This window comes from Tiliqua scincoides, chromosome 1 (genome assembly GCF_035046505.1).
Source record: "Tiliqua scincoides isolate rTilSci1 chromosome 1, rTilSci1.hap2, whole genome shotgun sequence".
Taxonomy (NCBI): Eukaryota; Metazoa; Chordata; class Lepidosauria; order Squamata; family Scincidae; genus Tiliqua; species Tiliqua scincoides.
In genome coordinates this window covers 224,645,988-224,658,786 of record NC_089821.1, presented here as the reverse complement: position 1 = coordinate 224,658,786, position 12,799 = coordinate 224,645,988, and the positions used below count along the sequence as shown (strand labels likewise).

At 44.3% G+C, this 12,799-nt stretch overlaps 1 protein-coding gene across 1 annotated transcript in view; it reads right to left on the bottom strand.

Moving 5' to 3' along the window:
• KIF25 (kinesin family member 25) overlaps positions 1–12,799 on the bottom strand; it is a 47,400-nt gene that overhangs the window by 15,263 nt on the left and 19,338 nt on the right. Inside the window, exons 8-9 of the mRNA XM_066622928.1 lie at positions 6,899–6,966; positions 419–493 (exon numbers count right to left, since the gene is read on the bottom strand). Coding sequence (XP_066479025.1) covers positions 419–493; positions 6,899–6,966 — 143 coding nt within the window. The remainder of the gene's footprint in view (positions 1–418; positions 494–6,898; positions 6,967–12,799) is intronic.

Genomic DNA, 12,799 nt, shown 5'->3' with positions numbered 1-12,799 from the left:
TGCAGTGTGCCAAACTATAAAAACAAGCGCTAGCAAAAACTTTCACACAAGCGCTAGCAGGCATAGGGGAGGGATTGTCACGTGGCTTCTTGCTTTTCCAAGATGGAACAAACCAGACAAAACACAGGCCCACAGTATTGCGTTCAGTGGGCAACTTGCGGAGGGTAAATTAATACTCTGTACATTGGTTGAAGTGATCAAGATACAACTTACGGAGGTGGTCAATATAGAGAGGTTGGTTTCCCATAGTGTCTGTCCATGCTGTGAAAATTAGGTCAACTTAAGGAGGTGGTCAATATAGAAAGGTGGTCAACTTTGGAGGTTCTACTGTATATGCAGGTAGGGAGGTTTTAATGAACAGGCTTTCTGATGCTATTGTTATTCCATTAGAAAAATTTACTCTCACTTTTTGACTCACCCATCTAATAGAGAGGTAAGCAAAGGGGACACATCTGCAAACACTGTCTCTTGAGATTCAGCAGCACTGTAAACTCTGCAGAGGAGAAAAAAGGGATTCAGTCTTTGAGGCAACATGGTCTCTAAAAGTTCACAAGGAACAAAGAAAATCCAGTAGAATTACTCACAGAAGTCTGTAATTTTAACAATAGTTATTTTCTTCAGCTGCACCAAGATCTAAGGAGGGGAATTACTCATGCCTACTCTGAATCTGGCTTTAGACATCAGGAAATTAAAGAGAGTAAGAACTGAGCCACAGCGCTGTTCAATTAGCAAGATGCAAGTAATTTTAAGGATTCTGGACACTGCCAAGCCTGTAGGTCCTTGTCAAATTGGAGCGATTTCTAGAGTCAGGCTAGGTTAAGCTATGTTTTACTGGACCATATTTGTTGGTAGAAGTGCCAACAAAGAATGCACATGTCAAGTTGGATAGATTAGCTAGTACAACAAAAACAGTCAAAAGGCCTGTTGTGAATCTGAACAGATGAAACAGAAACCTTAACCATGGTTTTAAAAAATCAAGTTTGGGCCTATCCCCCTTCTGGAACAAATTGCCCCCCCCCCCCAGTTAACTGTGGTAGAGCATTTGGTGCTGACATTGCTCAGGGTTAGGGCAATTGCCTCTTAACCAAGATTTGAAACTGCAACAATGATTACCGCAGATACTCGCCTATAAGTTGATCTCACAGATAAGTCGAGGGCAGGTTTTGAGCCCCAAATCATGGAATTTTCTATGACCCTCGGATAAGTTGGGGGTTAAACTTTAAACTACGGGGGGGGGGGGGTCTGACTATAATTTTGTTTGATTTTACCTGAAGCCAGATCTTGAAAAATAACCTTCCAGTAATTGTTACCTAAAAACTGTACAGTTTCTAATTTATTAAAAATCCAATAAAAGATCATAAAATGCATTTTTGACATTGACTTTTAAAATTTTGGTCTTCACAACATTTGTGTAAATACTGTCAGAGTAAGTGCCTGTAAACAGCATACCAGCAGAACCATTAATCAAATCCTTCTTTAAGGTGCCTGGTGTGTTAAGCCACAGGCTCTACATATAACATGCAACATAAAACATGCAATTGGGAGTGTGCAATTCAGTTCACAGCAGGGAGACAAGCAACAAGGACTGAGCTGCACACAGCTGCAACCCTAATTACTCAGAAGCAGATCCACTGCTTTCCATGGGTGTTATTCTTAAGTAACAGTGCATTGTAGCCTGGGACCTTGTTTCAGATGGAAATGAGGATCACATCCTGGGGTTTTAAAAACCAGACCCCTAAACTTGGGTGTGTGTGTGTGTGTGTGTGAAATTCTTTGCAAATGACTTGCCAGGAATGTTCAGAGGCAGCAGCAAAAGAAGAAAAGGAGGCATTTCCCTTCTTCTCCAAACTGGAAGGGAGACAAAGGGGCTTCTGGGAATTGTGGGGGGGGGCTTTGTGGGAGTATGTGCTGCACTTCCATAGCAGCAGCCCCTATAACTCCCAGAAGCACCTTCACTTCTCTTCCTGTCTAGAGAAGATGCTAAAGTGGCTACCTCTGAATACCGTAATTACTGGTAAAAAATTCTCCTTTTTCTCCACCTACTTCCTGCTTCTCAACCGATTTCCACCCCCCCCCCCACTTCACCAGACAGCTGCTGAGCTTCCATAAGCTTCCCAGAAGCTCCCAGAGGATCCTGCCCCATTCACTGCATTGACCCAAGTATAAGTCGACCCAGGATCTCAGGCTCTATTTTAGGCATAACTTTTTTGACCTAGAGGCGAGTATATGTGGTGATTATCAGGGCTGACTGTAGTTCGTACTTACCTGCAGTTCAGGCTGCTGGGAATAATGCCAGAAGGGAACAGGTGGGGTAGAGAATACATAATTGCACGGCCCACTTCCAGTTCCACAACCATGTTTAAGGAACTGCCACTGTTACAACTGCACTACTCTTACTTCAGGAAGGAAGTTAGAAGAGAATGTACTGTAATTAAGGAGCAATTAGGTAGAGCAGCACAACTGAACAATAAGATGGGCAAAATGTGACCTAGACTATCACTTCTGTAGGTAATAGTCTACACCTTTTCGCAGTACCTATCCCAGATGGGACATGTCAGAGGACTGCTGCTAGGAACACATTTATGGGCAATACTTGGTTCACCCCTTTGGTTCCGTAGTGCACAAGACCTGTTCTATCACACTACAGCAATCTGTGCACATACATTTCCTGTTACCAGTAGGTCTCTCCAGCAACCCCACTTCCATGTATCTCTTTTGCATAATGTACTATCAATATCCTGTAACCCATTTTTACCAATAAATACTTTGTATTACTAGCAAAGGAACCGACGTACACACGTGCATATCTGTCTCTTTTTGTTACAGTGTTTTGTGGCTCAATTATGATAAAACATACTTTTCATACAGGAACATTTTTTATTCTGTCTGCACAGACAGGAACATTACTCAGTCTCTAGCTTTAGCTTTAACATCTGTGCTCTGGTGTCTGCCCTCTTCAGAGATTTTGGAAGGAGTTCTGAGGTTAAGAAGAAATTGCTTAGAATCCTGAGGCTAGATGCTATAGCTATGACCCAGATTGGATCAGTGTGACACTGGCTTGATGTACTGAATATACTTGCTTCTATTCCAGTTAGCTTTGCATAATAAGACCACCACTAATTCTTCTTTGCAATGTGTTTATCCCTCCCCAGCTTATCTTCCATGGGTAAGAACATTTTGGTCCTATCCTACGTTGGCTTTTTCAGTTGCCTCACAATGAGAACCAAATAAGACTGCAAAGGTTAAGGCTTATTTAGATCATGGGGCCAACACAACCCGAGGGGCTTGCTGTTAGCCTAAGATCTCCAAGTGTGCTTGATAACCCACTTTTGTTTGATTGCACCATAAGGGAAAGAACTCTCTTGAAGGGATAAGAATTTAACACCATCCTATTATTAGGTCACTTCGTAAACTGCTGAGAGAAAAGTCTGCAATGCCAACTTCTGTCACTAGTTTTACAGGTTCACATATTCAAGTGATGGCCCCAATCATCACCTAAACATCAACTTAGCAGACACAGCAGTAGTAGGTATTAACTAGTGTTAGCGCTACATTTACTGGGGTGGGTTTTACTTAGCAAAATCATAGTTGTTTTCACTTTGTGCAAACACTCCTTTAAAAGATTAGTAAATAAATTTTTTTTCCAAAGGATGATTTTTATATGGTCATATGAAACCACCTACATAGAGAATAGGCTTGAAATTTGTTTAGGTGGGATGTAAATATACACACAGATTTCATTTTTGTGCCAGTGAACAATCAGATTTGCTTTGTTTTGTTTTCATTCAGTATCTCAAGAGATTTATTCATGCAAAAATGACAGGTCCCCTTGCCTACACCCACCTTGCAGCCACATGCTTATTAATGCTGATTTCATGTTGAAAATCAAAAGCCCAGCTTCTATTTTGTTGACTAATCCACTAATAAAAAAACAAGAAATCTGAAAAGCTGTTTTTTTTTCTGAAATGGAATCAAATATCTTGACATTTATTAGTTCCATAAAAAGGCTGCTAAAAAAATAAACATTTGGAGTTCATAAGAACCATATGCTCCACTGTTTATAAAAATAAGCTGTGGAGGACACTGGGAAAAAAAAAATCCACCACTTCCAAGAGCTACATTTGTTGAGGGAATGTACCATTATAACTCCTCCACCTTTTTCTAGAAAGAAAGAAAAAAATCTAAACCTATACTGCAGTGTGTAGTGTTCTGCAAAAATGATATCTTTTAAACTGGCAATAGTTTCTGAATACATTTTTTATTTTTCAGTTTATTTTATTTGATGTCTATACCACCCTTCAACTAAGTTTCCAGTATGGTTTTCAAGACACAGACGTAATAAAAATACAAATAAACCACAAATAGGCAAAAATTAAAAATGCTGAAATGAATAAAATTTTTACAAGTCTGGAACAATCAAATAAGTGTTTTTCAGAAGCCAGAAAGAGAGCAGTACAGTATAGGCACCACACAAGGCTCCCTGGAGAAGGAATATCGTAAGATGGTCAACACCATTAGAAAGTCCCTCTCACTGGTAGGGGTACTCAAACCCTAATTAGTACTGGTAGGGGTACTCAAACCCTAATATACGAGAACTCCTCTAGAGTGTGCCAGTCTAATCTCAACCCCTGCTAATGACATAAGCACTAATGCTGTAAGCACTTAACCCACGTCTTCTTGTAGTATATTGAATGTTTGTCCACAGCAAAGAGAGCTCCTCCCTGTGATTGCAATCCTTAAACATTCTAATCATAAGCAGAAATGTTTGCCACATTCAGCATTTGTCACTGCAGACAAACATTGAGCACATGGAGAGTGGGAGCAGGACTAAGTGCACACGTCATTGGCAGCGTGTGAGACTAGACCAGCATGCTTTTACAGAAGACCTCATACATTCACAGGAGAGTTAACATCTGAAAAGGGCTCAAGAGGACAGTCTCTTAAAATAATCCAAGTACACAGGCAGATGAGAGAATGGATTAAGAGCCCAATCCTGTGGTTGGTGGCACAGTTTGTGGGGCTCACCGCTGGGCTCCCGCCAGTGCTGGCCCAGCGCCGGCTGGTGCTGGACTAGCGTCGGGTGGTGGCCCAAGTTCCGCGGCCCAGCAGTCTCCTAGACCACTGGGCTGCAGAATGGGAGGCGGGGGCATGGATGGGGATGTTGGGGAGACGTTCCGGGGAGGAGGGAGGGCGGCGGGGGTGGGCAGGAGGCGTGCTGAGGGGTGGGTGGGAGACATGCTGGGTGGCGGGCAGGAGGAGGATCCGTGGAGCTGAGCTCCGCAGGATCGAGGGCGCTCATGCTGGGCTGCGCGCCCTACACGAGTGCATTTACTCTACCGCCGACCTTTTGGTTGGTGGTAAAGTGAGTAGCCCCGTTGCGGGGCTGCTTACCTTACTCAGGGAAAGGGGACAAATGTCCCCTTCTCCCAAGGAACCTCCCGCAGTAGCACGGGAGGTGCAGGATTTGGCGGCAGCCTTTTTTGGTGCTGCCGAGCCTGGGCACTCCACGCAGCTCAGGATTGGGCTGTAAGACTGCAATCCTATGCACACTTTCCTGGGAGTAAAGCCCATTGAACTCAGTGGGATTTACTTCTGCGCAGACATGCTTAGGCTTGGGCTGTGACTTCTTTACATGAACTAGGGATAGGGACTCCATCCCTGACAGAGTACAAGTCACTCTGCACATGGAAGTATCCTGTGTTCTGCTACTGCATGATAGCAATTTTCTAGGTTTAGAAAACTTTGCTGTTGGCCACAGAAAGTAAAAGTTATGAAACACTCGTCAAGCTATTTATGTGCTTGTAAATATTCAATAAGCAGAAAGGAAAGAGAGCTGTTTCTAATCTTACAAGCACAGTGAGATACCAAAATACTTTGGTTTGGTTTGCCACCCTCAAACCTTGACCTGTTCATCATTTAGTCTTCCAAAGAAGGAAAAATATTCCAAAAATCCACTTTCAGTCAGCTGGTGACTAGTTCAGAAAGCATCCTTGACTCACCATTTTGCAAATACCTGTGGGTGTGTGCATGGGTACACATATACACTTCTGGTAGATTACCAGCTGGGAAATACATCATCGACCCTACATACATGGTTGCAAAATTCCCAACAGTGATACGGGCTCACACTGTGGAAAAAGAGCTCCCACACTGTAAAGTGTTTGGAAAATGGGGCAGCTACAAGGCATTATCTAAACCAGGGGTGTCCAAACTTTTTGGCAGGAGGGCCACATCATCTCTCTGAAACTGTGTTGGGGGCCGAATTAATTTACATTTCAAATTTACATAAATGAATATATTAGAAATGGAACTTGTATGAGTGATTGAAGGTCCTGCAATAATAGCTCAAGGCCTATAAAAGTTCTTGCACAAAGCAAAGCCAGCCTTTCCTTCACTGCCACTGCTGTATCACAGATGTGAAACAGCAAGCAGTGGAGGAACCCGTGTCCCACAGCTCATGCGAGAGGTCAAACAGCCATCTTTACACTGAGAGCAATTGCGTCGCTCCAGCGCAGGCTCCAGCAAGTCTGCAGAGGGCCGTGTGCTCATTGAAAACTGGGGGCTCCCCGCGGGCCAGATTGTGAGTCCCTGAAGGCCGCAAGTGGCCCCCGGGCCAGGGTTTGGGCACCCCTGATCTAAACACTGAACTAACTCTGGAGAGGAGTTATATCTTATCAAAAAAACAAAGCAAAACAAAAAAAAAACCAGCAAAGTTTCTCCTCAGATGGAGCTTGGAATTCTACTTCATTTGATGATTTTATGTCTTGAAGATCTACAAGTCAATTGAAAATGCAGGAATCTTTGGAATAGTAAGAGACCAGTTCTAACTACAAATTCAGCCTTCAGAAACATTAAAAGAAAAATAGGCCAGGCCATAATGGCTCTCAAGACCACCCACCTTTCATATTGAAATTTCTTGTTTATCAAAGCATGACCAGGACGGCTGCATTTTACAAAGATGGTCTCCTGAGAGAAAAACAAGAGTGGTAACAATTAAAACATATATCTTTAAAGTCTAAACGAAAAGAAAAACATACGCTTAAAGGTTCACCACAAAACAGGACTATTAAGAACTTCCAAATTCGAGAAGCCATATCCCGCCTTTGGTGCATTCCACAATGCCACAGTCTGGATGGAGTGTTGGTGGGGGTGCAGTGAACTGAGAATCTGGAATGCCACACACAGAGCTAGACAAGGTTGTTTCAGACACTCTTTGGTATCTCTATCAGAAATATGGATATTGCTTAGAAGTAGGGATGGTGCAGTTGTAAATCACATCATGCTTCGCCTCAGACAAAGGAGGAAAGAAATGCGCCCCCCCACTCTGTCCTGCCCTATATATTCTCTCAGCACTTGACTTCTGATGCTTCCACACTAGCCTACTCTCTGAAATGGCCTTTGATATTTGACAGAGCATTGACAACTTCATTGTCAAATAGCTATAAGCCTTTATTGTCAAATAGATATAGTTATCGCACTTCTGCGTTGTTTCAGATCTAATCTGTGGGTATTTTTTGCTATAAAATGCAATCACAGTACTAAGCCTGTCTAGTGTGGACAGGCGACATGCTCTTAGGACTTTGAAGGGGAACAACCGCTTTAAATGCAAAGCTTTCCGTTTCAGCCCATTTTATTGTTTGCCAGTGCAGCATGGCTAGGATATTGCACTTTATTTATGGCCCAATCCTATGCCAGTTGGGTGCCAAAGGAGGCTGCTTTACAGCAGCTGCAAAGCAGCCACTGCTGCCAGGCTGCTGGTGGGTGGCCAGAGCAGCCTCCTTCACATAGGCAGACAACCAAAGACCTGCCAGAGCAGGTAAAGCCATGCTGGAAGCAGAATGGTGGAATGCAGGAAGGGATAGGCAGAATAGGGCAGTGATGGAGTTGGAGAGGTGGCTGGACCAGGCCTGGCAAGGGGGCAGGTTTGGCAGTGGCAACACACTTGGGCCTTGGGCCTGACCTGCCTTCCTGGGTCAACAAGGCACCAGCTATAGAGCCAGTGCAGTTCAAGTTGACCCACCAAGCCCAGAGGGGCTTACCCCAGGGCAAGGGAACAAATGTTCCCTTATGCCGAGAAGGCCTCCCAAGGTTGAAACTCCCAGCAGGATTCAGGAGAGCCCAAACCAGCAGCACAGCAACATCGCAAGAGGATTATGGTGGGCTGGGCTGACATTCAACTTTTGTTCCCAGTATATGTGTAATTACTGAGGTTCACTGGTCTGCTCCTTTCATGTCTAAAAAAGGAGCAGGGTCATTGGAACACACTGGTGAGGAGAGCACAACCTTCTGCCAGTTTCCCTTCCTGCGCTTTGTCACCTCAATCACTTTGCTCCCCAAGCTGGCTTGCTTCCTGTATTGTGGCTAGACTTGAAGGAGGATGTCTGCAGCAACAAAGCCACAGGAAAATCAGATATGTGTGTGGGGGGATTCAGTTCCTCTCATCTAAGGATCTCTTTTTTGCTGAGAAGTAGACTCCGTTCCCTGAGATGAGAATAGGGCAGGGATATGAAGAAACAAGATGCCCCCATCACATCTACTTTGGGACCTGAATATTAGCTTTACTTATATATTTGTTTTTATGCTAGAAGTGCATAGAAGTTCATACACTAGAAAGAATTTGCAAAGATTTACCACAGGTGTCACACTGAACATTTTACCCATTCATATGATTCCAGGGAAACTGCCATTGGGCTGTATTTAGATAGCTAGCAGACTCTACTTTTCTGAAAGTGTCACAGTACACTAAGGGCCCAATCCTATCCAACTTTCCAGCTCTGGTGTAGCCATATTGCAGCCCTGTGGTAAGGGAACACATGTTCCCCTACCTTGAGAAGGCCCCAGGGACTGCCCCTCCACCACAGGATGCAGCGCACACCTCACTGGCGCAACTGCTCCAGCACTGGAAAATTGGATAGGATTGGGCCCAAACTCTCCTACTTATATTCCAGAGGTCTGTACTTAAGTTGAAATATCCTGTTCTTGCTGGCCCAGAGCTATCTTGCCTGCATGAAAGCATCACTGAATGACAAACTGCGCCTATGCAAACATACCAACAACACAGCCGTCATAACATCTGTAAACTGGGAAGCCAGTGTAATTCCATTGACTTGCCTGTGGGCAAAAATACAACCATTGGGTGTCCACTGGGCAACCTGAATTACAACAAAGAAGGGTGCCCTCATAAGAATGATCCTTTGGTCTTAATTATTAGTTACATTAATCATAATTAAGTTATAAGATTCAGACTGAAGTTTATCTCTGTGCTTGCTTTTTAAAAAGAGTAAATGGCAGCTGCAGGGAGCCTTGATCAAACACAGCTGTAACCATCCTCTCTCTCCTTTCCTACTCCTTTCCTAAAAAGTGGCTGTATTTTATTATTCTGTTGTTGCAGTGGCCTCCATTCAGGGCCTACTTCTTCTCTGACAGTGTCAATGCTCCTCTGAACCTTGCAATATCTCTGTTTTCCACGTGCCCAAGTCAGCCTTGGCAATGCTGACTGCTTCCTTCAGTCTCTCCTTCCCTTCTGTCCTCAGGAATCTTCAGATTTTCAATGCTATTGAATTGCTGTTTTTCTTGTTGCTACAGCAAGGGCAAGAGCAAGAATAACTGTTTTCAAAGTTATGGAGCCGCTCAGGTTGTCTTCGAGCAGCTTCCATTATTTGTTTTGCACAGCTGGGCCTGCTGCCTGTTTTTAAGTCAGATGTATGTTTGTAAGTTAAATGTCTTTAAGCCATTCAGAAATGTCTTTCTGTACAGTTGGTCCTTGGTATCCTTGATCCACATCTCCCAGGCTATTGAGCAGCTCAGTGGTTCTCAAACCACTCGGATCCACTTTTGCGAATGACTATCTGTTGGGACCCACTGGAAGTGATGTCATTAACCTGAAAGTGATGATCGAAAGTGACATTATCAATCTGTGGGTGCAATCCTAACTGGCAGTTATGCTGGTATAGGTGGTCCTGGAGGGTCGCAAACATGCCGTAAAGCATGTTTGCGCCTCCTTAGGTGGGAGCTGCGTTGGCGCATTCAGATGCGCAGACGGAGGCAGAAGCCTCTGCCGCGGCTCCCTCGCCACCGCTTGTGTCGGTGCAAGCGCACCAACATAAGTGGCATAGGTAGGTGTGGGGGGCATGGGGAAGGGGTGGGAAGGGGTGTTACTGGGTGGGCGGAGAGTGGGCCTGGGGGTGGGCACGTGGGGAGCCGGGGACGGGACTGGGACCCAGCTGTTATGCCGGATCCCAACCCCCATCCCCGGGGCGAGTGGAGCAGCTTCAGGCTGCTCCGCTCTCCTTGGACTTGTGCCACCTCTGGAGGTGGCACAGGTCCGAAGAGACCTATAGGGGCGCGCAGCCCTTACCCACAGGTAAGGGGAAGAGCTTCCCCTTGCCTGTGGTGTGGCTGAGCCGCTGCTTGTTGCAATCCCACGTTGGATGCAGCACAAGCCTCCTGGCTTGCCTGCTCCAGTGCGGGTTAGGATTTCACCCTTAGGCTTCAAACCTAAGTCGCGAACAGCCAAAGGTCCCATTACATAGTTTGTGCTGTTATTTTGCCAAGACTGGAATTCAAACATTCCAGCTCAGAAGTCAAAGCAGAACGCAGACTTCGCTCCTTCTCCAACCACAGAGCCCGCCCCCCTTTCCAGCATCCCATCTTCCCACCTATTCAGAGAAAAGTAACATGCCACTCTCCCACCAGGAGCCTGTCCTGCCCAGTAGCTCTGTGCCCTGTAATTTCAATGGCAACTGAGCGAGGTGCTAAGTGACCCACCTGAAATTGGCTCATGACCCACCTAGTTGGTCCCAACGCACAGTCTGAGAAACACTGTAGCTGATTCAACCTGGTAAACTGCAAACATTCTCTTTCCAAAGTTTGACCGGCTTCTAAATTTGTTAGCATGAACTTATCACAAGCAACTATCATTGTTGCACCATATGCTCCAAAACTCAGGTAGCTGTAATTTTTTTTTCCCCACTTCCCTGAGTCTTTTTCGCCTTTCACTCAAAAACAAGGAGAAGCACTGCAAAGCAAATGTTGCCAGATGGGAAAAAATGGAAAGGCAACCGCCTGCTTTCTCAAATGGATCAAACCAACTTCCTATTTAGAACCAATTAGTAAAGCAAGACATTGCTTTAGAGAGGGCCTTCCATAATTGCTTTCCATCATTCCAAAGCCAGTAGCCAAAAACATCTATATGAAAAAGATGTGAAAGCTTTGCAATGTTGGACAAGTTCAAAAATAGAAATGAAATACTGTGCTTTACTTGCAATCAAAAAGGTTTTTTGGTTTTTTTTAAATGAAATTATGGATCTTAAGCCAACATTTACAAGACTCTAGAGGGGGAAAAAAATAAGATAACTTGCTCCTGTAGAAGATATAAATACAAGAATCCCTAGATAAACAGAACAGAAATAACATTTAATTTTATTTACTACAATCCTTCAACAGCTTTCAAGCCTCCAAAATCCAAGACAGTTGATCCAACAATTATGTTTTTACATCACATTCCATTTGAAATTCCACAGTAACTGTAGTTGTAAAAAAAAATTCTGACAGTAGATAGGAGTGAGCCAAAATTCACCACTGGAATATAACTTGCCTGTTTTCAACAAGCTTTCCCATTAATGTTGAACAGCTCAAGGATATCAAAGTTGGGGCTACAACTGGGTTGGTTTACATGGTTTTGAGTAAGCACTCCAGTTGCACACTCTACCAGTTTTCCCACACTTTTCAGGAGTAAGTTGGCCCTCAGAATCCGCAGATGATTTATTCTGTAGATAATGAAACCCACAAATAATTAAATTCACAGGTGGGGGCCATCATGGGACATCTAGATGTGCCAAAAGTGCCTTGCTGAAATCTCTGGGAGCCCTTCTGAAGCACGAGAAGCAGTCGTGCAGCCTCCCTGTGATTCAGAACACCTCCTGGAAAGGCACTTCCAGTCATATCCAAGAAATCAAGTGAGGCTCGTTAGCACCCGCACAGAGTCAAATCCGCAGGTGCTGAAACCACAGATAAGGAGGGCCCACTGCACTCATTTGTTAGGGTGAAAGCAATGGATCCTGTTAACCCTTTTATCTCATGTCACTTCAAATGAAATTTAGGCATTCCCTCTGTCCATGAGGGACCCATATTGGCGGTTCACAAATTCCCCTGTTGTGCTCATGACTCTCTTAGTTTGCAAACGCTTTGCAAAGGTAAGGTTTTTTGCTTTGCTACAGAATGCTGAGAAAAAGGAAAAAGGTTTGCTTCCTCTGCTGTTCACTTCCTGTTAGTCTACCCGTTTCTCGATCTCACTCCTCACTCTTCCTCAGGGTTCTGGAGCAAAGCAAAAAAGTTACTTTGTAAAGTGGTTGCAAATGAAGAGGAGTGAGTCATGAGTGGGATGGGGGGAATCTGAGTAGGGCTTGCTGCTATCCGCAGTTTCTGGTATCCTCAGAAGCAGCAGGAACCTAGCCCCTGCACATATAGGAGGACGCCTGTATCAGTCAAAATGCATGGAAAAAGAAGGTGAACGGCTGATCACAATTTCCTCTGGAGACAGGACTTGAATGGGTTTGCATTGCATAATAGATGGATAAATTTAGGGTGAACATTTTGGGGGAAAGGCACTATCATAAATATTTATAATGGAAAAAGTTGTCTAAGGTGATAGCAGTACAGTACTCTGGTCAAATAACAAACTTTACTAGAGGGTCACTTTGAAGGACTGGAGAGGGAATGGACCAAGGCTCCAATCCCGCCTAGCAAAAGGGTCTGCAGCCAAATTGTGTTGACATAGTTGCTGCTCTTCTACACTTTT